The sequence below is a fragment of the Denticeps clupeoides genome, chromosome 3, assembly GCF_900700375.1.
Source record: "Denticeps clupeoides chromosome 3, fDenClu1.1, whole genome shotgun sequence".
Lineage (NCBI taxonomy): Eukaryota > Metazoa > Chordata > Actinopteri > Clupeiformes > Denticipitidae > Denticeps > Denticeps clupeoides.
Genome location: NC_041709.1, coordinates 5,355,962 through 5,379,503, shown reverse-complemented (window position 1 = coordinate 5,379,503; position 23,542 = coordinate 5,355,962). Strand labels below are relative to the sequence as shown.

The window sequence follows — 23,542 nt, the reverse complement described above, 5'->3', positions numbered from 1 at the left end:
TCCCAATATAATAATCTTCAATAGGGAATCTGGTGGCGTTACAGACTCCCTCCTACATTTACATTTACAGCATTTATCAGACGCCCTTATCCAGAGCGACTTACAATCAGTAGTTACAGGGACAGTCCCCCTGGAGCAACTTGGGGTTAAGTGTCTTGCTCAGGGACACAATGGTAGTAAGTGGGGTTTGAACCTGGGTCTTCTGGTTCACAGGCGAGTGTGTTACCCACTAGGCTACGACAACCCTATCCAACTTTTGTTTTTTCAATGGGAAGAGGGTCATGTGACACACCAGATTTATTGGTAATTTCTCAAGAAAAACAACAGTGTGCTTAAGTTTATTCTTTCATGAGTTATTTACATGTTTCTGACCACTTATAAAATGTGTTCAATGTCACCAACCATTCCCATTTTATTAAGGTGTATCCCTATAAATGGCCCACCCTGTATTTATTCTGGCATAAGAGGTGTATTTGTCACAACCATATTTTTCTGTTATATTTATGTTTATGCACTATGGTATGCAGTGTTACTTTGAAAGAAGTATTTTTCAGTAACAGGTAATTTAACCAATTACTGTTTTTATCCTTACAACCCCGTTACCATAACATGTAATTAAGATGTTTTCAACTGACCAGCCATAGGAGCAAAACAGCATTTTTTTCTTTGGCATGCTGAGACAATCCCATAATTGATGATGATTGGCTAATGTTGAGTTAAACTTCATAAGCCAACCAGAGGCAGAGGTGGGTGGGTTTTTCTCCATGAAACAAAAAATTCTTGTGCAGGAAGACATAGCAATGGTGTGTTACAAAGACGTGTTTTAATACAATGCCCCTACTAGGCCATATATCAAGATAAACTTGCACATACGGCACTTTTCCACACACATATACATAAAAAGCTTGCACATACATGACTTTTCCTCACATGTACATAAAAGCTTGCACATACTTGACTTTTCCTCACACGTACATAAAAGCTTGCACATATGCTAGTTTTCCTCGCACATGTATATAAAACCTTGCACAGACTACTTTTCCCCGCCCATGTACATAAAAAGCTTGCACATATAAAAACTATATAAAAACTCTGTGAAAACCAATATTTGTGTTATTTTCAAAGCTTTTTGCAACGACTGTGCGAAGAAGAATGCTGTGTGTGCAAGGTAACATTATAATGAGAACCATGTAGAGAGCATCGCCATTGGCACAGAGACTTCCGTCCTGGGAAAATGGCAGGAACCACTTGAGAGGAAGCACTGATTCATGCTATTAATTTAAATAATAGCACAATGGTATCGTCACACACAATACTGAAGTTAATTTCTCATTCGGCTTACAGTCTGGAAAACTGTTTAAGATATTAAGGTATATAAAATACACAGAAGGTTTTAAATCTGTATATAGTGATGATGTCTGTGTCCACTCAAAATTCTGAACCATTAGCCATACCATTACTTGTTACCTGTCTGGCGTAACACCCTATTCAATGTAAATTGCACCTGGGAACGGTTGTCTTGTAAAGTAGTGTATGTGCAAGCTTTTTTGTACATGTGCGAGGAAAGGTGGTGTATATTTGTACAGTGGAGATACAGATGTAATGTTTCTCTAGTTGAAATGAAAAGTAAGAATATACACTGCTCAAAAAATAAATGGAACACTTAAACAACACAAGTTGTTGCCTGTGAACCAGAAGACCCGGGTTCGAATCCCACTTACTACCATTGTGTCCCTGAGCAAGACACTTAACCCTAAGTTGCTCCAGGGAGACTGTCCCTGTAACTACTGATTGTAAGTCGCTCTGGATAAGGGCGTCTGATAAATGCTGTAAATGTAAATGCAATGTAACTCCAAGTCAATCACACTTCTTTGAAATCAAACTGTCCAGGAGGGCAAGAACCCAGCAGCAGGATCACTACCTCCGCCTTTGTGCAAGGAGGAACAGGAGAAGCGCTGGCAGAGCCCTGCAAAATGACCTCCAGCAGGTCACAAATGTGCATGTGTCTGCTCAAACGGTCAGAAACAGACTCCATGAGGGTGGTATGAGCCAGGCCAGGCGTCCACAGGTGGGGGTTGTGCAGCCCAACACCGTTCAGCACGTTTGGCACTCGCCAGAGAACACCAAGTTTAACAAATTCGCCACTGGCGCCATGTGCTCTTCACAGATAAAAGTAGGTTCACACTTGACCACGTGTGACACATGTGGCAAGAGTCTAGAGAAGCTGTGGAGAACGTTCTGCTGCTTGCAACATCCTCCAGCATGACCGGTTTGGCAGTGGGTCAGTAATGGTGTGGGGTGGCATTTCTTTGGGGGGGGACACAGCTGTCCCGCCCTCCTGACTAACATTAGGTACCGAGATGAGATCCTTAGATGCCTTGTGAGGCCATATGCTGGTGTTAGACCTCATGTGGCAGGAGTGTGTCAGCACTGATGCTATGGAGTGGCCCGCCTGTTCCCCAGACCTGAATCCAATTGAGCACATCTGGGACACAATGTCTCGCTCCATACACCAATGCCACATTACACCACAGACTGTCTGGGAGGAGACCATCTGCCACCTCATCAGGAGCACGTCCAGGCATTGTAGGGAGGTCATACAGGCACATGGAAGCCATTCACACTACTGAGCCTCATTTTGACTGGTTTTAAGGACATTACACCAAAGGATCAGCATGTTGAGTCCACTTGAATTTTGAGTGTGACTCCAAATACAGACCGCCATGATTAATTTGGTTAATTTGATTTCCGTTGATAATTTTTGTGTGATTTTGTTGTCAGCCTATTCAACGATGTAAAGAAAAAGGTATTTAATAAGAATATTTCATTCAGTTATATCTAGGGTGTCTTATTTTGGTGTTCCCCTATTTATTTGAGCAGTCTATATGTTTATGGGCTGGTTATGCGTTGATCCAGTCTACGTTCGGTCTCGAGCGCCCCCTACTGGATTCTTCTGGACCTAAGGCCGTGATCTGGAATTCGGGGAAAGGGGTCATGAAGGGACACCACAAAGGAGCACTTCAGTTTCTTAATGCAATAGTGCAATACTAAATAGTAATTCTCAATTCAGTTCATTTTGTCCAGCTATTTCTCTCTATCAACTATTTTTGGTGAAATGTTTTATAGCCACTTCTGTTACGTATGTCATCCAAAGTGTTCAGTCAAATTGGAGGCCATCACTCAATAAGTCAGTCAGGTAAGTCCTGATGTCAGATGACCCTTATTCAACACCACGTTTTGTTTTACATGCCCTTTCTTGGGTTTGGTCTAATAAAGCTGTTCCTGGAGCTTGGTTTGTTCTGCCGTATGAACTGTTTGCATTGTGTTTAGAATTAGTGTATGCTTTGGTGATTTTGGATACTACTGGAGTACATTTACTTAGGCTGGCCATTTTCTGGTTTGAATATTTAGCATCAAACCATCATTTAGCATCAGTCCTCAGTCCACTATTTCTCCTTATAAACGAGGTCACTTTGTGAGGTAATTTCCTCACATTTGCTAAAACTCAATCCCACCAAAACCGAACTAATATTTACATTTATGCCATTATGGCATTGGCAGACACCCTAAATGCAAATATACATGTGATTAACTGCTGCCAACAAAACTGAGAACAGCCCTAAGAGAAAATGTCCAAATTGTGTCCAAAGTGTCAATATTTTGTGTGGCCACCATTGTTTTCCAGCACTGCCTTAGCTACCTTGGGCATGGAGCTCCCTAGAGCTCGAAAGGCTTCCACTCCTCCATGATGGCAACATGGAGTTGGTGGATGTTAGAGACCCTGTTAGAGACCTCCATCTTCCATTTGAGAAAGGAGACATGTTTGGCCAGTCATCCCCAGTTTCTTTAGCAAAGCAGTGGTCATCTTAGAGGTGTGTTTGGGGTCATTATAATGTTGGAATACTGCCCTGTGGCCCAGTTTTGGAAGGGATGGGGATCTGCTTACTCCATATTCAGCACTCATGCAGCCCCAAACCATGCTTCCACATTTATGGCATTTATGAACAACAGTTTCCATGATAATTTGTAACACTAATGAGTCAAATAACACTGGGCAGGGAAAATTGGCACAGGGTGTAGGGGTATACTCACTTTTGATGCCAGTGGTTTTGACATTAATGACTACAGGTTTTGTTGTTTTAAGGGGACACAAATTCACACTCTTATACAAGCTGTACACTGACTACTTTACATTGCATCAAAGTGTCTTATCTTCAGTCTTATCTAATAAAATATTTACAAAAATGTGAAGTGTGTACTCACTTTTGTAAAATTGTGTGTGTGTATGAAATAAGTGATACTTTCATAATGAGAAAATTGAAACAGATCATATTCAGGCAGAATAAATTACAAGAACAATCAATAAGATGGCATGAACAATTAATTCAATTTAAATTATGGTTACAATCTACAAACACAATTTAACAGACATTTAATAAAAAAGGCACTGCTTTGAACGAATTATCTCTGAAGTATTGCTGATTTGGCTGGTGGTTTTTAGAATGGGGTTCGTAGGTATAGGAGTGATGGTGACGACATAAAAAAAGATTAAATCATTTCACGCAATTTTGTGATCACTACCAGCGTAAGAAGATCACTGAAAGCATCATGCTGTAGACCTGAGTGACATGGTCATATTGGGAATCTAATCTAACAGATATTGTCTATTGTGCGCAGCTCATTGCAGCAGCGTGATGCAGCGGTCCGCCAGAGCACAGGCAGGATACAGCGGCGCCTGGAAGGTGTGTCTGAGCACATGGAGAACACAGTTGGAGTCTGGGTCAAAGAACAAGAGGGTGTGAGCGGACCAGTCGAGCAAAAACCCCACGCGACTGGGTCGGCGCGCCAGTGGTAAAGCAACATTGTTTCCTGCATGGCAAAAGGAATATTCCCCCTCATAGTGCGACAACACCCATGACTGGTCGTTGTATCCCAGACGGGCAGAGTTGCCCATCCCCTTGCGTTCCATGCTGGCGAAACACACGCCTACTTTGAAGGCAGCGCTCTGCCCCACATCCAGAACCCAGCTGTGGGTCCCAGAGGAAATAGCCAGAGAGCAGAGGGCGTTGGGCCAGCTGTCAAAACGTGCCGGGTCAGGTGGTGGCGCCCGACGTGAACGTTTAGGCAGGAAAGTGATGGTTCGTTCGTTAGCAGACAGGGAGAGCATGGGGCTGACCGTACGCTCATCAAACCTCAGGTTGGCTGGGCCATAAGCTGGGGAAGAGCAGGTTAAGACAAATAAATTCACATATTAGGTCCTAAAGTAAAACTTTAATAAAATTGATTTTCAGTATTTTTTTTCAATATAATATAATTATAGAAGCAACACACCTTTAATTCATTATACATTGACTACATTTTCTGAAAACCAGTGACCAGTTTATCATAGCAAAATACAGGACTATTAAATTTTTTAAAAGAGTAACACACTCTATCATTAATAAAAATCTCTGTGGTGCCATCCTTTTTCCAATTGACTTTAAACTGATTTGCATCCCAAAAAAAAAATCTTCAGTATTGCATTGTTGGGCGTTTGGGGCCATGCAGAACTGAATCTAGCTAAGGACATTCCTAGACCTAAATTACAAGTACAACTGATGAAACCACACACACACACAGAGTCTACAAAATTCCAACATATGTCCTTGTGTAATCATAAACTTGGCTAGTCAATGGGTACATGAGCATGGTTTGGCTCTAACTTGCAAATATGATTGAACAATATAAGTAATTTAATTTGGACAAACCGGTTGTACATTGTTAATATGTTGTTAATTGATGTACACTGTCATGCATTGTTAATTGTTGAGTAAAATCATTTAATATTTTGGTTCCTTATATATGTCTAAAGTGATTGCCGGTGTTGCAAAGGCTGCAGTTGCCTTGACTTTTATCTTAATTTATTTCCTTGGTCTAAATAATTTAGAATTCTAATATCCTTGTTAGTCTGTAAGCAGTGTTTATGCATTTTGCAGGTTTTGGTGTAATTTTATTTTTTGGTCATAAATCCTTTTCACCATATCTTGATTTGCTTAATGCCAATTTTTAGCAGAAATGTTTCAGGCTAAATAGCACACACAGAAAAAGATATATAACATACATAACAATTATGATTTCTAAGAAGTTGTGCATGATATTGTATGATTCATTATGATCAAATACTACATGTATAATAGCTGCATGCTGACCTGATGGGCCCAGAAGAATGGCACTGGCCCAGAGGCCCTGCATCAGTCTGCTGTCACTGCAGTCGGAGCTCATTGTCAGCTGCTCTGTGTCACAGGGTTCCCCCACACCTTCTGCCTCTTCCACTCTTATAAATACAGGAATAACATTAATGGACAACTGCAGACAGATATTACATTGTACAGAGAGATGAGTTTGTGTTGGTGGACGTCACTTTCACGGCTCTTTATTTACCTGTCAGAAATTTCCTGGATTGAGGTCTGTAAGAATACAGAAATCAGGAATTAGTCTCATCAAGCACCATTATCAAAACCAGCATTAAGATTGTTTCAATTAACTGACAGTGGCATGTAGTTTACATCAGTGCTTATAGATCCCCATCTAATACATCACATAAATAACCTTAAAAAACGCATTAGTCAATCTCATTAAAACTAATACAGTAAACACATGGACCTTCTGGCTTTGGACAGACCTTCTGCTTTTAAACTGTGTTCCACATTGTCATTTGATACAAGTTTAAAGTGTGCAGCTACACTAAATTAAATCCCCAAAGTCGGCCTCAAATCAAAACGTGCAACACTTCGGCATCAGGTGTCTGGTACATCCCCAGCACATCTAAAACGAACCTTCAGCCGCCCTTCACGCAGTGCCTGTTGCTTTGTTTATGTTCTACGAGTGCAACGTGCATATGCACCTACCCAGTGGAGGTTATGGAGACTAAGAAGAATCCAATGCAAAGAAACATACTTAGTATTTTGTGTAGCAGGAGAATGTTGCCTCGTTGTCATCTTCATCATCATCAAAAGCCGTTCATAACATGAGTGAATGATAAAAAAATTAAGTGTTCAGCATAAACCTGTTGGAATGTTGGTGAACTATCCTTGTTGTCTAATTAAGGTGGTTGAGCGAAGCCAAGAGTGTGAAAGGCTGCCATCACAGCAAGAGAGACTCAAATCTTTCCATTTTTGTCCCTGTATTTATTACATAATGATGCAAGATGATTAGCGAGTGTTCAGCCCAGTCTCACCACCAGCTCCGCGTCGTCCTGTGTGTGTGTGTGAGGGTGTGCACCAGGCTGCTGCGTTTCTGCGTGAGAGTGGCCAGCGCCTGGTTCCAGTGCGCCCTCTGGGTGAGGAGGCATTGCTCCACCCGCTCCTCCTCCCTCTGGACGGCCTCGAGGAGGCGCTGCTCCTCCTCTTCCAGCGCCTCCCGGATGGCATTCACCTGCGCCACCACACGCTCCCGAGCGCTGCTGGCCTCCGTCTAACCACAAAAACGCACCACACAAATCACACTGTGTGGAAATAAGCTCAAACCGGGGTGTGTCTATGTTTTGAAAAAAATGTATAAACTATTACTGCTAGTAAATTGCCATAACTGAATTAGTAAATGTATTATCTGCATATGAAATTCCTCACAAACGTTTCAATGATCAGATCATATCGCTGAATTTTACTTGCTTTAACCCTGGTGACAACATGCAATTTAACTGTCTGGTTATTAAATGACGGGAAATCTGCCAAGTATACCCCCGCGCTTAGACCACCAGCGGTTGGTGGTGGGTGCTCACCTGCAACGCTTTCTCCCTGGCGACCAGGGTCTGACTGATAAAGCGCTCGATCCGCAATGTCTGCAGCTGTATCTTCTCACAAACGTCCACAAGCTGATTCTGCATGGTGCGACAAGCCATGTTATTGTATATGAGGCCAGAGACGTTGGCACCATTCATCCACCATTCGCACTAATCCAAAGCATGTGTTTCTTGTTACGAAATGCTTGTAAATTGAGAACTTGGAATTCCAGTTTCCTCTTATTCAACCGGCTACCTATTGGGATACAATCCCAGGATTTGTGGCACAACAAACTGGCACGCCCTCCGGTGCACGTTTTGCAAACTTTCCAAATATTATTATATTTATTATCAGATGTGTGCAGATGGCTTTTGCTTTCACATTTATATATATATTTTTTTTACTACACTGCAGTAGCCCGCATACTACTGTGCTATAATTATCCCAACTGCATACATAAGTTACAGTCACAGTAAAATAAATCATTAAAACAATACTGTGAAGTAGTACTAAATACATGTTTATTATATTTTTATGTGTGCGTGTTTAGAGTTATTACATCTCATTTGTTAGTTTTAATTGCACTACTAGTTTAGTACACTATATTCCACTATACAAAAAACGAAGAACTAATATTTTACAACTAATAAATACACACACACACACACATATTCACATACATACATATACACACAAATATATCTATATACACACACACACACACACACTATATATATATATTGTGTGTGTGTGTGTGTGTGTGTGTGTGTGTGTGTGTGTGTGTGTGTATATATATATATATATATATATATATACACATACATACATACACACACACACACACACACACAATATATATATTGTTTAACCCGTATTGACTTCTTTGTGTGTATTTTTGTGTGGTGGGGAGCAACTCACCCTCACGGCTGTGGCTTTGTTGTCCAGTTGCGTGACCGAATGACCCCGACAGTCACCTGCGGCGACGCACTGCGAGCACACGAGCTTCCCCTCGGACCCACAGAACCGGTCCAGGTCGCGGCCGTGGACCCCGCAGCGGCCGGCGGGCCGCTCCGGACCGGACCAGGTCGACCCCGCAGGTGCCGAGCGTCCCAGGCGGGAGTCCGTGTCCCCGCCCGCCGCCGCGAATCCAGCAAAGCTTCCGTCCGCGCTCATGGCGCAGCTCCGGCCGAAGTGAACAGGCCACCTGCTCCCCCGCGCCTTCAGGCGCGCAACAGGCAACCTGTGTCACAGGTGCGGGCGGAAGTTGAGTCGAAAATCGGGTTTATCCGGCCGGATGAACGGGGTTTCGTCCCGGGTTTCGCTTCCCAGCGCGCCGTTTGAAGCTGGATCGGTCACACGCCAGCGTCCTGTTAATGTGCAACTCCGCCATCTGCCATCACACGCCGTGCCTACTTTTTACATCAACACAGCAATAATAATCCCATTGTCACACTGCCAATAATAATTTAAAGTTTTTATTGCTGTTGTTGTTGTTGATGGGGATGATGTTGTTGATTGTATTATTATTATTATTATTATTAACATATCAGAGCAGTGTGCAAAATGAAAGCGGTGTCATGGGCACACGTACGGACAAAACTACACGCAGTATCAGGAGGCAAAGCACTGATATTAGATAAATTGTAGATGAACTAAGGTAGCGTCACTTAAAATGTAAAAATAAATCATAGCGAGGTTGGACATTTTCTCAGGCCAACGGGTGTCACTTCAGGAGTCAGTTCAGTTCAATTAGGTGTGAATGGATGTGCTTTTTTTTTTTTTACTGTTTTCCACGTGTTTTCCGTCATGTTGAACAGACTTGCTGCCACACGGAACTGTGGATGAACCGCCCATCCGTGTGAAGACGTCACCTGTTTGGACAGATGTTTAACATTTAGATTTACCAGACGCCCTTATCCAGAGCGATTTACAATCAGTAGTTACAGGGACAGTCCTCCCCAGGAGCAACTCAGGGTTAAGTGTCTTGCTCATGGACACAATGATAGTAAGTGGGATTTGAACCTGGGTCTTCTGGTTCATAGGCGAGTGTGTTACCCGCTGGGCTACTACCGCCTGCAGACGCATGGGAAATGATGCATATTCTGCTGAGAATAATTCCCTTTTAAATCGGACACTGATTCGCGCTGGTCAAGATGTTTGGTCAAGATTAAAATATGCAAATATGAAAGGAAGGCTGGAGACACACTCAAACTGCCGACTCAACACTGAAGTATTCTGTTATGCGCGATTTAATGATTATGCTAGAGCTCCTTCAGCTTGCGAGGGCCCTTCTTAGCAGCTGCGGGCTATAATTGGTTGACTTTTTCCCAGGAAATGGCCCTGTTAAAAAAACGACTGGAGGTGCACGATGCTTGAGATCGCAGCGGACGCGCGACTCGAACGCACCCTGTGGCTCGCAGCGAAACCGCGCCCTCCGATTGGCCGGCCTGACCGGCGTCACGCTGCGACGTCACACCTCGGCGCACGCGATTGGCCGATCGGCGCACGCTCCGTGTCAGCGATTGGCCGACGCGTTAAACTTGTGTGAGCCCGCCTCCCGACGCTGGCTCGCTTTCCAGCGCCACTCGGCGGTGTGTCACGGCGGGTTGGAAGCGGGTGGTGGAGAGCAGGGACGCGGCCGACCCTGATAAGCCGACTCGCTGGGAGCTCACGGGGTCCGGGTTGCCCTTGGTTGATTGGGGGAAATATACACATATATATAAGTCTACGTCGCCTCGGCCGCTCCGCACCTGTTCGCGCTACTAATGTCGGACTTCAAGCTCGGGATCGTTCGACTTGGCCGTGTGGCCGGGAAGGTGAGCGGAAACCTGGAGCTGCCATGTGCGATGGGAAGGGGAGGGGATCGCAGAGCCAGTTACAAAATGGGGCTGGACGGGCGTGCGCGGCGAGTTGCGCCGCTTCTCGGCGTCCCGCCTGCGCCACGCGATTCGGCCGGCGGCGCCCGGGTCGGCTCGCCCGAGTCGGTGTGGTAGCACGAAGCCGCCTACTAGCCGCGCCGGCCCCGTTAGCCCGCTAGCCAGTTAGCCGCACATCATCGTCCGGCCGGGCTTCTGTTGCCGCCCGTTAGCGCCTGCACAGTTTGCACGCTTATTGTGTGTGTTTTTTTTTTTGTGGTTTTAAATGGTGGCACCCGGCGTCGTGTTTAGCTACAGGTCGCGTTAAAAGCGAACGGCGGCGGGATCGACGCCTCTCCGCTAGTCGCACAGCCCAGAAGAGTCGAATCCCCCGTGAACCAGGAACTGTTTGCAACGTGACTCGAAAACCGGCATGTCCGCGACCATCACCGCCAGCGAGCGGCCGAGGTGGCGTTTCCCCGGAGGAGAGATTTGGACGGAGATGTGGTCCCTTTAAGCATTTGCACCTGGTTGTAACTTATCGGCGCCTGATTGTACCTTTTAGCCGCATGTGCTAGCGCGGGGACCGCGCTGACGAAGCGCACTTTGTCGGTTTGCTACGGGTGCCGGAGTGTACAGGAATTTCTGGGATATTGACGTCCAGATGTGTTAGCAAGCAGCTGAAGGTTTTTTTTTTTTTTTTTTTTAACATTTTTACTTTAATTCTTTGAGTGGCGTGAGGTTGTGTGTGTTTTTTATATACTGATACTTCCCTACCATCCGGAAAAAGGCACTCACTGCCAGACTCTGACAGGCCATCAGACACCTGAACTGTCAGGGACAAGTTGATCTTGCACGGCCTCTGTCCCCTGTTTGCGCTTTATGTAGCCCAGTTTGTCGGTGTCACACATGTGCACTTTGTGTGAGTGTGTAACTTAATCTAATCGTCCAAATGTTACATGTAGCACCAGGTTCCAGAGAAACGTTATTTCGTTTCATCATGTGCTGTCCAACACGTGTGTATATATAGCTGAAATGACAAAGTTTAACTTCAACTTCACATCCTTATCCACTGTCCCAAGTAAAAAAATTAAACCATGGCAATGTCACATATTATAACACACTACTTAACCACATGACGTTGTTCCCATCGGGTGTCACATGGTAATGGTCGATATATCGATACTTTTCAGTAACTTTTTGCAATATTAACTTTTATTCTACATAGTGTTCATATATATCATGGAATTCTTCTGGGCTTCTTCGTCTGTATTAACTGCTGTGGCAAAAATATTAATAACGATAAAGTCCGCATGCCATTTTCTTATTTGTACAGGCTTAAGTGCAATGTGTTGTACTCTTTGGCCAGCTGGTGAACTGAACAGTATTGGGGTAGTTGTTCACGTTGTTTCTTCTAATGGCTATGCAGCATGGAAAAACGATTGACTACTGCTCAACAGGCCTCGGCTGTAAATGTATTTTTATTAGCAGCAATACTTTCTGTACTATTTTGCAATTGCTGACTGTGAGAACTTCGCGGCCAGATAAAATTCATGGGAGTTTAGTATAGTGTCGTCAGGAGCGGAGGACCAGGAATGTAGCATGATGGGAGAGCTGATGTGTGTTCTGGACGTATTCCTGAAACTGTAACGATTTTCCCTGTTACACTGTGTGATGATTATGTCTTTCCTCCCTTTCGCAGACAAAGTACACACTCATAGATGAACAGGACATACCACTGGTGGAAAATTATGCTTTTGAGGTAAAGTAGTCCTCAGTTTGTAATTTTGTTCTGTTTTGTCAGTGCCTTTAGGCATCGAGGCATTAATATTACAAACAAGCGTTTATTGGTTGACACTGCAGGCTCGCATGGAGGTAGATGCTGATGGAAATGGGGCGAAGATCTATGCTTATGCCTTTGACATTGGAAAAGGCCGCTGGGCAGGCCGGCCACTACATGAACTTCTTTGGTGAGTCATATGTTTTAATAAAGTGAAACTCTTTTTGGTCCAAATGCAATGTGCCAAAAGAGTGAAGGGTCTGAATTTGATTGTCTGCTTCTTCAGGGAAAAGCACAGAGGGGGTATCGCGCCAAGCTTCCAAGTAGTCCATATAAACTCCGTTACTGTGGATAACCGCCTAGACAACCTGCGCCTCGTCCCTGTGGGCTGGAGTCCCAAACCAGAGGAGCTGTCCAGCAAACAAAGGTAACATGATTTCAGTAATAAAGCTAAGCAAGTAACAACATTTACATTTATGGCATTTATCAGACGCTCTTATCCAGAGCGTCTTACAATCTGTACTTGCAGGGACAGTCTCCCTGGAGCAACTTAGGGTTAAGTGTCTTGCTCAGGGACACAACAGTAGTAAGTGGGATTTGAACCTGTGACTCTCTAGTCTTCTGGTTCATAGGCAAGTGTTACCCACTAGGCTACTAACAAAGTGTTACTTTGTAACAACTTTGCAATTCCGTGAAGCGCTCCATGTTTTTTGGGGGGTAGTGGTGGCCTAGCGGTTAAGGAAGCGGCCCTGTTATCAGAAGGTTGCCGGTTCGAATCCCGATCCGCCAAGGTGCCACTGAGCAAAGCACCGTCCCCACACACTGCTCTCCGGGCGCCTGTCATGGCTGCCCACTGCTCACTCAGGGTGATGGGATAAATGCAGAGGACAAATTTCACTGTGTGCACCGTGTGCTGTGCTGCAATCACTTCACTTTAAAGTGTGAGCTTACATGCAGCACTTCATTTTCATAGTTTTCTTTTTATTTGGATTGCATTAACCATAGCTAATGCCTACCTACTGGTGCTTGTTCGCTGATGAGCTTCCCAAGAGATGCTGCTTCATTCTTCTGATTTTATGACTCTTTGATTGACATCTGCTTTTTTTTTTTTTTTTTTCCCCCCAGAGAGCAGTCGTTGTACTGGCTTGCTATCCAACAGGTCCCAGCTGACCCAGTGGAGGAGCAGTATCTTGAGCTGAGCCGCACCCGCTACTACAATGCCAACGGAGAGCTGGTGGAGGAGGAGGAGTGCTCCTGCACATACTACGAGTGTCACTACCCACCCTGCTCATTGATTGAAAAAAGAGTAAGTTGCTGAAACGTATTTAATTTTTCTCCATACATGGCAAATGAATTAATTCATCTGTAATTCTGATCTTTGAATGCTTTGGAAATAACAATTTATTTTCTTTCCCACAGCTAAGAGAATTCAACATCTGTGGCCGCTGCCAGGTAGCACGTTACTGCGGATCTCAGTGTCAGCAGAGAGACTGGCCCGCCCACAAGAAGCAGTGTCGTGAGCGCAAGAGGGTCCTGGCCCTGGAGTCTGAACCAGAGCGATGATCCTGGAAGCCTACAGTCATGTTGAGGATGGGCACAGGGGGGCTGTGGGGTAAGACTTGTGAATTAAAGTGCAAGAAGGAAAATTCTCTGCTGTTGGACACGTGGCTGGGGTCTGAGGGTGAATTTTGGTAAGTAGGTTTGGCCAATTTATGAGAGAGAGGGGAAAGAAAAAAAAAAAAAAAAAAAAAAAACTTTCCTGAACTGTATAATTCCCAGGCTTGCTGAAGGTCATGAGGGGAACATTGGGAAATTGTTTCTTTTTTTTTTTGGGTTGTATTTTTTTTTTCTCTCCTATCAAAAGGGCAACTTTAAAGCTCTACCTGCTGCTATGGATGTGTGTTTTGGGTATGAAGGAAGAAGAAATCACACTGATTATTATCCTCTTGTTCCATGGACTGCATTAAGTATTGTCATTACCTTACTTCTTTTACCCTCCTACTCACCCACTTGCCCTCGAAGGCCACGCTTTGAGGCACTTCCTGCTGTACAACTGACACTACAGGACACGGACCTCTTCACTGTTTCACCCCCTTATGGACCTCCGGCATGCATTACCCAAGCCACCCCCTGCCATTGACTTGCCCTCAGCATAGTGGACGAGCGTGCTCTTTCACTATCAGTATTGTGTTCTGATGCATATGACTGAAAGACTTGGATGAAGTGGTGACAATGGGAGGGTGTGGTTCTTTACATTAATGGGGGGGGGGGGTGCTGTGGGCGGAGCATATTCTGTATTCTGGGCGTATCTTTTGTCATTGTCATTTCTTGTTCCTTATGCTCTTATGTTCCAAAAGTGTTAATTGACCACTTCTTTATCCCAGTTAGCCTCTCGAACAGGAAATGGTTTATAAGTACACATACTCGTCACCATTGGTAAGCCTCACAGCAGTAGTTCTTGAAAAGTGTCCGCTGTCCAAAAGGAATGTCCCTCATCTTCTTTTGGATAAAGCTATCCAGGCAGCAAGAAGTCCTGCTGTGGGAAATGCCCCCCATAAAGATCTGAGGGATTGTCCTGGGGAAAACTTGAAAAACAATGCTCTAATGTTCATTTAAGGTTATTTTTTTTGTACCTTTTATTATTATTTTTTTTTTATTTGTTATTTGGATTTTTTTTTTTCTTTTGTCTGTCTTGTGCTCCAGGATATTTTTGTCAATGTGAGCATAGGGCTTAAAATCTTTTTTTACACAGATCACCCCTCTATGTAAAATCCATGCACATACACCCAAAGCCTGACTTCCTGTAGGGTCTAGGGTGACAACGGTCCAACCCAGACAAACACCCACGAGTTAGCATGTAATCCACAGACCATACATGCAATGACATGTTTCTTTTGTATTTTTATTTATCTAGATGGGGTGAAGCACTGTGCACTGAGTATCCTCACATTTATCTGTCTTTTAGGGGGAGAAATGTCAGAAATGTGAGGGGTGTCTGGGGAATTTTTTTTAAGACTATTATACTATGAGAATAATTACGTAAATATGTGAATGGGCATAACGTTGGTAGTGACTGACCTCTCATCACAGTAAATTAATAAAATAAGTTAAACTGAATGAAAAAAATAAAAACAAGTGTGTCTGAATTTGTTTCCAATCTGACGTAAAACTTGACATTTATATGTATATACACACACTACTCATAAGTTAGGGAAATTATTTACATGAGTGCTTTTTAATGAAATAAGTAAAGTTCCCTTTGATATTACTTATGTATGAGAAGAAACACTTTTCATTAGTTTAATATTTATTACCCCCCAAAAGACAGGGATAGCCTTGACAATGTCAGTAGCGGGTGTTTCCACCATTTGCCACAATGACAGCTTTACAGCAATGTCTCATGCTTGTCACTAGCCTCATAATAATGTTCTGAGGCAATGCGTTCCAATATTCCACAAGTGCTACATGCAGTTCTGCTTGGTCACAAGGGGGGGGATCTTCAGTCTGCTTCAACTGGTCCCAGACGTGCTCTATGGGGTTCAGGTCAGGGGACATTGATGGCCATACCATACCACTCCAACTTCCTGAAGATGAGCTGTGACAATTCTGCCACGATGTGGTGGAGCATTACCATCCATTAACTGAAATTTGGCGGTGTGTTGGCGGAATTGAGGGATGATGATGGGTTCTATGATTGCTGACTGGTGATGCCTGCCCAGACTGTTGCACCTCCTCCACCAAAGCAAATCCTGGGGACCACGTTGACCTCAGCGTGTCGCTCACCTCGCCTTCTCCAGCAACACCGACTTATTGGTGAACAGGACGGTCAACCACTGCTGCATTGTCCAGGTCACATGGTCTTGTGTCCACTGAAAACGTTCACGTACGCTCATCTGGCGTTCAAGCCAAAGTGGTGGAGTCCTCCGGTTGCGAATGGTTTGTCTGGAAACCCTAGTAACCCTCGCATCTCGTAAACGGGCCTGCAGCTGTGTGGCAGTTGCACAACGATGTCTGACTGCATAGGTCCTTAGGTGATCAATGCGGTCTGTCATGAACTCTGCCAGTAGTTCCGTGTCTATGATGCAAGTCTGCAGATTACACACCAAGTTCACGAGCAACGTCTGACTGCCTGCCACCGACCTGAAGGCGCGCCACGGCCAGGTGACGCTGCTCGTCCGTTAAGTGACGTTGTGTGTTCGTGGCTGTTTTAATGATGAACTTGGAATTACTTATTGACAATACCAGCTTTTTATACCCACAGAATGTTGAAATCGATGCTACATTGAGAAAGGTTGGCTCTTGGTATTGGCCCCAATATTAGGCACACCCTTATTACATGGAAAACAGAAAATGAGGTGTGTCTATCACCCCAATACAATTGGCCTCCCTCTCTCAAAAATGTCTGAAGTGAAACAAACACCGTACGTACGGCATCCACTAAGTCTCTCGCAATATCCCCAACTTATTGTGAGTAGTGTGTATGTGTGTATATATGTATATATTGTTTCTGTAATTTATAAATAATAAAAGGCATTGCTTCGTTTTTTTTTTTTTTTAGCAGATAAACAGTGTTTCTCGCGGACTGGGGATGGGTTTTAGCTCATGATTTTATGCTTTAATACTTTAGAAAAAAGTTCTCTTTCTGTGTGGATGTAATTATTTTCTTTAAAGTTAAAACAACCAAAAAGAACCATTTTACACTCCGGTTATAATCAATGCAAATACGCGAACTTCTGACTGAAAAACGCGTAGTTATCGTTTCATCGTTGAGACGAACAAGATTTTGGTGCGAATTTCCCTGCATCACTCGAGGCGTCGGGGTGCCGTTTCGCTCAGCATCACGGCGATTATAAAAAATGAAAGAAAAAAAAAGTCTGTGAATAAACGAGTAAAACATTTGCCGACTTTTAAATGCCGCCTGGCGCTTCCTGGGAAAACAAAAAAAAAAGAAACAGCGACCGGCAGCACGACAGCCGTTGCTGTTGCGGTTCTCAGTCGCACGAAATACGACTTTAATAAACACGAACGTTTTACTGGCCGAACTCGCCTGGTTAACCTTCAGCAGCGCGTCTCCATGGCGACCGCCTTCACTGCGCCTGCGCACTCGCCGACGGGCCAGATGCTGGGGACTCTTCTCGGGGAAGGATAAAGTTGAGGATATCTCCTGCGTGGTGTCTGCCACCGTTTCTCAATGGCTGGACGGCCTCGTTGAAAGCGTTTCAGGCTCGGCCGGTCCTCAGAACCTGTGCTGCTTGGACAATGGCGTGCTGTCCCAGCCCGTGCCGGAGAGACAACGTCCTGGCCTGGCTGTTGTGTTCGGACCCCTCACATGTGCTGGAAGCCCTGGGGGTCTTGTGTGCACTCGCTCAGGAAAGTAGACGTGCTCTGGTGGAGCAGATCCTGCGGGAGTCCAGCAGAAAGCAGTGTGCTGTGGTTCTGACCACGCTGCTGCGGTCACCCGACCCCTGGTAAGTACAGGAAGTGTTGATGCTGTGAATCAGACGTCCCTGCTTCTGGTCCTGGGGACCCGCAGTGCTGCGCAGTTTCAGGTTCAATGATAATAATCCTATTTGACTGAATTATGTGTGTTGGCTGACCTCAAGCAGAACAATGGGTCCCCTAGAGAAGGATTGGGCAACGTTTACATTCCTACATATTTATGTGTGCTTTACTTTACTTTATTTACTTTATCCAAAGCGACTTACAAGAGGAAGACACCAGCAATTCTCATTCGATTTCTATAGATTTTGAGTATACAAAACAAAGAGCCCTGAGGTGTGTGCATGATATTTTCCTGGTAATAGTAGGTATTCCTACAGTGCAGGAAAGCACATATGTCAGAATTTTAGTAAATGTGTTTATTTGATGGCCACAAGGCGGTGTGGCAGTTAGTAACGTGGCATCACACTAACTAGGCAGGTGAGGTTGAATCCAAACTAGAAATTGGCATGCTCTCCCTGGGTTTCCTCCGGTTTTCTCCCGACGTCCAAAGGCACGTGCACTAAATTAATTGGTATTTTATTGTTTGTACTGTATGTAGGTGTGAGTGTGGTGTGTGCACTCTGTTTTTATTGAGCGATTTAAGGTATGTCAGAGTGAGATACGTGTTCTGGAGTTCACTGAAGAAATCCTACCATGGCCTGTGCTTCGTCATGTTTTATGTAGGAGGACGCATCATTTGCCTGACATTTATGAGTGAAGTTGTTGCTCTTCTGTTTAGACAAACAGCACAGATGGGCGAAAGGCTTCTGTGCACAAGCTTAGAATATTACTGATCTGAAAAGATAGATTCATAATGACAATGGTAATAAAAAACACCCATCGTATTATACATTCAACTGAGTATTTTTTTTAACATTGCCCTCAATAAGGCCATCTGAGACCAATGTCAGTACCTTCAGTTCAATGGGCTCCTCTTAATGGGGTCTGCATGGTTTCTTTTTGTGCTTCTGCAGGCTGTGCAGCAGTGCAGCTTACATCTTCGGGGCACTGCTGGAAAACGAGGCTCTAGTGCAAGAACTGCAGGAGTGGACCCCGGGAGACAACAATCCTGTGGGCCTCTTAGCACAGCTTTTGGCCAGAGATGACCCTAACACCGTGATGTACAGTGCTGGCGCTGTGGCTTCTCTGGTAAATGAAACAGTCCTAAACGAAGGATCAGAATTCATATTCGGTCTGAATGTCACCTCACACGATCCTCACTTTTTTATGATCTAATCCAACAGGCTGAAAGCTCAGAGGGACGCAAATGGCTCCTGAAACGAGATGATATCTGCCGGCAGGTTCTGGACCATCTGCCTCAACTTTTGGAAAATATAAGGGACAGCACAGTGAACTCGGCTGCGTTAATCCTTGCACGCCTGTGCCTCTGTGAGGTGGCCTGCCAGAGCCTTTTGAGCCACTCCTCTGCCGCCGACACCATCAAACGCCTGGTACAGTGCCTGGGCCACGGCCACACTGGTTAGTATTATACTAGAATGTGAGATGGCAGTGGTCAAGGGATGTGTCCTTTGTGTGTTGTGTGCTAGTGTGCCTTATGGCATGTCTTGCCTGGTATCTCTCTCTGCAGACACAGCAATGAATGCTGCCTTTGCAGTAGGTCGTTTGTGTGGAAGTGAACTGGGCAGAACCCTCATCCTGGCAGAGGCCAGAGAACACAAGTTGGTGAGATGAAACATCAAAGGGAGAACATATGTCAGCCAGAAACGTTTGTTTATATGCTTCAAGGAGCAAGGAACATTCAGAAATCAGGAAGAAAAGAAGATGTATTGTACTACGTAACCATTTTGGACATGTAGGCCACTTAGAGAGAAATTGAAACTAAATTTAAAAAAGCAGACACTGAATGCACAGCATGTAATTCCTCCCACATGTTCTTCTGGGGCCTCAGAAGTCACATTTGCTAGTTGCCTGTTGCTGTGAGTGGAGCAACCAACTGCCCAAATGTGCATACTGTGCACACTTACTGTGAGTTTTGCAAACATGCCCATAAACCGAGTCTCAACGATTCTCAGTGATTCAGTTGTGAGTGATTAAAGACGAAATTACAGATTTTAATCTATCTATCTGTTCTGTCTTCTGAGCTTATGAGAAGCAAATGAAAAGTCTTACCATTTTCTACATGCAATTTCATTGTTTTATCTGAATGAAGACTTTTTCACCAGGTCAGCAGTCTACAGACGCTGTTGTGCAAGGAGGCGGGGCCAGACGCAGGGCAGACGGCCTGCTTTGCCTTGAGTTGCCTGGCAACTGACACGGATGGACATACCTTACTCCTAGATAGCCCTTCCTTTCCCAGCGTGCTGGATGGCCTTTTCCAGCTTTTATTAAGAAAGGAGCCTGATTGTGCTTGGTTTGCAGCCATGTAAGAATTAGTAGCAAACTTCCTACAGTTACTGACAAAGAAACTTTGTCCAACATAGTGGATTCATAGTGGATTCAGAACCATGGCCATTCTATTTGCATTGTTCACACCGTATGCCTTCATCTGCTAAATCCATCTCCTTTCCCTCACAGGACAGTAAAAGTGTTCGTGTCACGGCCCTCTGGAGTCCTACGAGTGAGACAACACAGGCTTTTAGAGCAACAGCTGCAGGTGGACTTCAAAAGCTTCATAACTTAATTTGCCACCACAGTTATGACGGTCTGTGCCAGTGCATTTCCAATAACTTGGATCAGTGGTTTGGGACTAATGTTTTGTTCGGGTTTAATGAAATACCAATCTACCGAGTGTTTCCATCCCTCTCAGAATTTTTCCTAATGATGCTGATATGCTGTAAGGTTGATTTTTGCATCTGTGCCTCAGTCTCTGTCCAGTTGTCCTTTCCTGGGGCTTGAGCTCCAGGAGGAGGTGAATGGCTGTCTGAGAAAACTGCAGCGGCTACCAAAGCCCTTTCCAGTGAGGGTTAACCGCTTAATCCAGGGGTCATATGCAGTGACGTGGGAGCCATGTGTCCCTGAGAGTGGCCTTGAGGTCACGTATAGGTGTGTTGGGTGCAAGACCTTGTGTGATGTTATTAGCTGTAAAAAACTGTTGACTGTGGGCAATTTTAATAGATTAAACCCCTCTGTTTTCTTCTCAGCCTTCTGAACAAAGACAGCATTCTATACTGTGGCCCCATGTGTCACATGACTATTCCACCTTCTCTCCTGGCTTCTGGGAAGACCCTTTTTCTGCAGCTCAAGCTATCCACCTCTGATGGGGACACCAGTCCCTGTAGTGAGCCTGCGGTCTTTGAAACAGAAAAGGTGAGGCAGAGGCCGGGCCCTCCACGTGAGCTGCTTGTGATTGGCTGCACAGCCACACAAGTGCGGCTAAGATGGATTGCACCTGAAGGGGAGGTGAAGCCAAAAAAGTATCGTATTTTCCGTGAAAACGTGCTACTGGAAACTACAGGTGAACTAGGGTGAGCTACTTTCATTACCCTTTATTTCTTTACAAGACAGCTAAAAGTTCAGTATATGAGCTTGTTAGTAAATGTTATTAAACTCTACAAATGACATGAGCTTTGCATTACGTGAATAAATGTGGACTGAGAGATGCTTTAACCTCACATTAGGGTGATTGTGGGTGGACTGTCCCCGGGTACCCACTACCATCTCCGGGTGTGTGCAGTTGGACCAGGGGATATGCTTGGTCCAGGTGCTGAGGTGCAGGTCCACACAGTTGAATTTCAGGACCATGCTCCCAGCACTTTATCGGTGGCGGTACTGGGTCGGCATGAACTGCACATTAGTTGGGGCGCCCCTGTAGTGCCCCTGGGTCGCCTGTTCAACTACGAGGTGAGAATAAACGGCAGTGTGGCTTACCTAGGCACTGAGCGGGTATACACGGCTCGCCGACTCTCCGTCAACACTGCATACACGTGCGTTGTCACTGCCATCACCTCCAGGGGGCGTTGTCAGAGCCGCCCCATCACCAAGAGGACTGCCAGGTATGGATATCTGCACACGCAGAGGTAAAAAAACAGTGTTAGCTGCCAACATGTATAATGCACACTTCAATAATCTACCATTTTAATGCAAATGGTAAGATAGAAATATTAAATCCTAATTACTTTGTTATTATACTTCTGATTACTTTTGTTTCAAATTAGTTTTTTTTTTTTTCAGAGTGAAACTGAACCTTGATTTTTAAATGTCTTGGTCCATCTGCATCCTTCTCAGGTGTCAGTACTATCCCAACCGCCAAGTCCCAGTTCAGACAGCTAACCCAGCCAAAGCCATTAAAGAGCCCAGTGAGGTCAGTGGAAAGGTCCGGAAGCCTCCCTCTTCACTTGGTCGTCTGCCGGGGTTGCTACATACACCCAGCCAACCTGAGGACGTGGCCCAGGCCACAGATGGAAGCAGGTTTATCTTAACTTTTTTACAGTTTTATTTACCGGCGATGCAAATGCTTATCTGGGGGTCCTATAGAGTTGTGAGCACAATAACTTGTGTTCGTCAGGATACTTTCAGGGCCCACGCATCATAATCACAAGAAAGGCAGTAACTCCAAAAAGGTGCATTTTATCATTATTCAAACAGAACATTTCTTTTCATAAAACGTATTTGTTTACATGTTTTCTGTGTTCTAATTTGAACTCAGAGGACGGTGGAGCCTGTGGCTGGGCTTCAATCAGGGCAAAGACCTCAGAAGACTGCAGATACCAATGAGAACCCTGGGAGTGTTTCTCACAAACCCGTACGCTCAAGGGCCGAGCTTGACCTTCTAACCAGTCATTCGCTATGTCAGAAACACACACTTTTACGGGCAAAAACCAACCCAGGTATTCAAGTAGAACAGCCAAAAATCTAATTTCTAAAAGCATTTAAACATGTGCAGGACTAATTAATAGGTACCTGATGGTTAATGTAAATTATTTTAAACCAGAGTAACTACTACTCTCAATATAAAATATTCGAGGAAATAAAGTGATGTGTATTGTATTTGTTTATGGTATAGGTAAAAGCATGGATAGTTGTAAATAGCTTGCATTGTTTGTGTATAATATAGAGCAGATCAGATCAAATCTGAATCTCTGTTTCAGGGATGGTGCTGCCGTGGAAAGCACAGAAAGGAGAGCAACAGGACAAGGGCAGATTTCCTCTCATAAACTCCCATAGTAGTCAGTATCTGTCTCTCGATCATGTTCGGGGGTCCTGAATTGAGGATTGTCTGGGATTATCTGCTTATTCGTTGTCTGTCAGTGTTCGCCACACCTCTGACTGTGACGTTCTGTACTGAGCAGAAGCGGTGAGGATTGTACAGCCTGTGTCATATACTTGGACAGAACTGGACTGGAGAGGACACCTACCAAGCAGACTACTTAGAGACAGGTACTGAATTATTATGTCATATTCCTTCCTTTTTTTGAGACCAAACCAAATATTCTTCCCCATTTTGTGGTGATTCTTTGTAAGGGAGTTAAATAAATAATACAAGATTCTCTTCACCAGACAAACAGGATCAAGACCTCATTGTCACCATGCTGGGAGGCATTGTTTTGCTAGTAAAGTTGAGTGACCATGAGAGGATTTGGAAAGTTGTGTGACACATTGTGATATGTCTGTGTATGCATGTACTGTGTATTTTACTGTGCAAAAGTCACTTTTTATCTAATGTTTAACAAATATTGATTTATCTAAACTGTTTATTGCAGTATGTC

General features: G+C 44.4%; 3 protein-coding genes across 5 annotated transcripts; 2 read left to right on the top strand and 1 right to left on the bottom strand.

The window, feature by feature from the left end:
* Nucleotides 1-4,314: 4,314 nt before the first annotated feature.
* On the bottom strand, nt 4,315-9,042 carry bspry (B-box and SPRY domain containing). Its single transcript, XM_028974005.1, is given in 7 exon segments — nt 4,315-5,214; nt 6,189-6,313; nt 6,421-6,446; nt 7,217-7,237; nt 7,240-7,452; nt 7,760-7,858; nt 8,679-9,042. Coding segments are annotated over 7 exon segments (1,275 nt in total). The 5' UTR covers nt 8,934-9,042; the 3' UTR covers nt 4,315-4,678.
* A 1,291-nt stretch (nt 9,043-10,333) lies between these two features.
* zmynd19 (zinc finger, MYND-type containing 19) lies at nt 10,334-15,513 on the top strand. Of its 2 annotated transcripts, none has more exons than XM_028973844.1 (6): nt 10,334-10,576; nt 12,318-12,377; nt 12,479-12,585; nt 12,682-12,822; nt 13,521-13,701; nt 13,815-15,513. In XM_028973844.1, exons 1-6 carry the CDS (start codon nt 10,526-10,528, stop codon nt 13,956-13,958), a joined length of 684 nt encoding a protein of 227 aa, XP_028829677.1. In that variant the 5' UTR covers nt 10,334-10,525; the 3' UTR covers nt 13,959-15,513. The 2 variants fall into 2 exon arrangements, with proteins under 2 accessions (XP_028829677.1, XP_028829678.1); XM_028973845.1 differs by lacking the exon at nt 10,334-10,576 and adding an exon at nt 10,944-11,083.
* Nucleotides 15,514-17,530: 2,017 nt separating this feature from the next.
* On the top strand, nt 17,531-23,394 carry LOC114787132 (uncharacterized). 2 transcript variants are annotated; one of them, XM_028974924.1, is made up of 15 exons: nt 17,531-17,863; nt 18,851-19,025; nt 19,121-19,355; nt 19,465-19,559; nt 20,060-20,259; nt 20,412-20,490; nt 20,701-20,879; nt 20,978-21,301; nt 21,455-21,829; nt 22,062-22,244; nt 22,342-22,396; nt 22,483-22,663; nt 22,925-23,002; nt 23,085-23,213; nt 23,334-23,394. In XM_028974924.1, the coding sequence occupies exons 1-14, from the start codon at nt 17,655-17,657 to the stop codon at nt 23,132-23,134; spliced, it is 2,418 nt and encodes an 805-aa protein (XP_028830757.1). In that variant the 5' UTR covers nt 17,531-17,654; the 3' UTR covers nt 23,135-23,213; nt 23,334-23,394. The 2 variants fall into 2 exon arrangements, with proteins under 2 accessions (XP_028830757.1, XP_028830758.1); XM_028974925.1 differs by lacking the exons at nt 22,342-22,396; nt 22,483-22,663; nt 22,925-23,002; nt 23,085-23,213; nt 23,334-23,394 and having other exon boundaries at nt 21,455-21,677; nt 21,788-21,829; nt 22,062-22,236.
* Nucleotides 23,395-23,542: the final 148 nt, after the last annotated feature.